Below are 1,307 nucleotides of genomic sequence, written 5' to 3'. Positions count from 1 at the left end.
TTACCCCACCCCCCCTCCCCGAATTTGCGCTTGTAAAGTAAACCCAGAGAGCTGGCTCTGCTCTCCCTTGTTGGCGACTCACCCCGTCGGGGTCCTCTTTCTTCACGTGACAAGAACCGTCACCCTTGTGTTTCTTGTTGGCGTAGAAATCGGCTCCGTGGACCGTCTTGACATGTTTGCGTAATGAGCTCGGATCTGTGTATCTTTTGGTGCAGCCAATCGCTTTACAAACATACGGTTTCTGGGGGGAAAAAGTAGACGATTTATACATTTGAAAAGATAAGATAACATAAGATAATACTTTGCTACCCTAGAGGGAAATATTTCCTGGCTGTACAGGACCGTATGAACATGTGCAGGTATACATAAAAATGTTAAATTATATATTAACCTCATTAAAATTCAATTTGAAAAGAGAAATAAAACTGATAAAATGTACATATCACATCAGATGCATCATTCAACCACAAGCAGGAATTTAATTACAAGACCTTTGGAGTATATAGATACATACTCTAAAGAGCAATACTGTTATAAGTTATAAACAAACATCCATGTTATGTATTATACGTAAAGTGTAAAGTCTGACCTCTGTTACTTTGCCTTCTAAAAAAACTCGTTGATGCTCGTTTTAACACAGGGTTATAGAAGTCAGAGATTATTCAACATCGGTTGGTCAGTGACTGTAGCCTTTTCTGAAATCCATCCCACTCACAATTCTTTTTAGTTTTAGAAAGAGTTTTACGGCACTTGCAACACAATAAGGTCATATACGAAGTGCCGGAGATTAGAGGTGTCACAAGAGAGTAACAAACACAAAAAATAAGAAGGACAGATAAAGACGACAGATGTTTGATAGGAAAGAAGAAGAAGCAAACCACACCAGAGCACCCTCCTGCCAACCACCCAACAAGGCACAACTTTGATGATCCCACCAGGAACACTCAACCTCAAACACTACAGAGCTAACAACTCACAGCATTTGAGTGCGTCCTGTTCTGGTGCTTGGCTCTATCAGAGGCGTTGCTGAAGGCCTTGGTGCATCCTGGGAACTCACACATGTACGGCTTCTCGCCCGTGTGGGAGCGGAGGTGAGTCTTCAGGTTCTCTAGACGAGAGTACGCCTTGGTGCAGCCTTCAAACTGGTGGTCAGAACAACACGGAAACGTATGACGACAGCGTTTAAAATTTAGTAACCATATGCCTGTTTGTGATTATAAGTATTGCCTACATTATGTGTGATTGATGTGTGTTTGGTGTGTGTGTGTGTGTGTGTGTGTGTGTGTGTGTGTGTGTGTGTGTGTGTG

At 42.2% G+C, this 1,307-nt stretch overlaps 1 protein-coding gene across 1 annotated transcript in view; it reads right to left on the bottom strand.

Annotated features, from left to right (window-relative positions):
- Positions 1-1,142, bottom strand: part of LOC101855407 (zinc finger protein GLI2) — a gene marked incomplete at its 5' end in the record, with an annotated part of 15,392 nt that extends 14,250 nt beyond the window's left edge. The window contains 2 exon segments of the mRNA XM_035968400.1: positions 90-241; positions 978-1,142. Coding sequence (XP_035824293.1) covers positions 90-241; positions 978-1,142 — 317 coding nt within the window.
- Between the last annotated feature and the right edge of the window lie 165 nt (positions 1,143-1,307).

Source organism: Aplysia californica, unplaced genomic scaffold (genome assembly GCF_000002075.1).
Source record: "Aplysia californica isolate F4 #8 unplaced genomic scaffold, AplCal3.0 scaffold00057, whole genome shotgun sequence".
Lineage (NCBI taxonomy): Eukaryota > Metazoa > Mollusca > Gastropoda > Aplysiida > Aplysiidae > Aplysia > Aplysia californica.
This window is presented reverse-complemented; position numbering and strand designations above follow the sequence as displayed.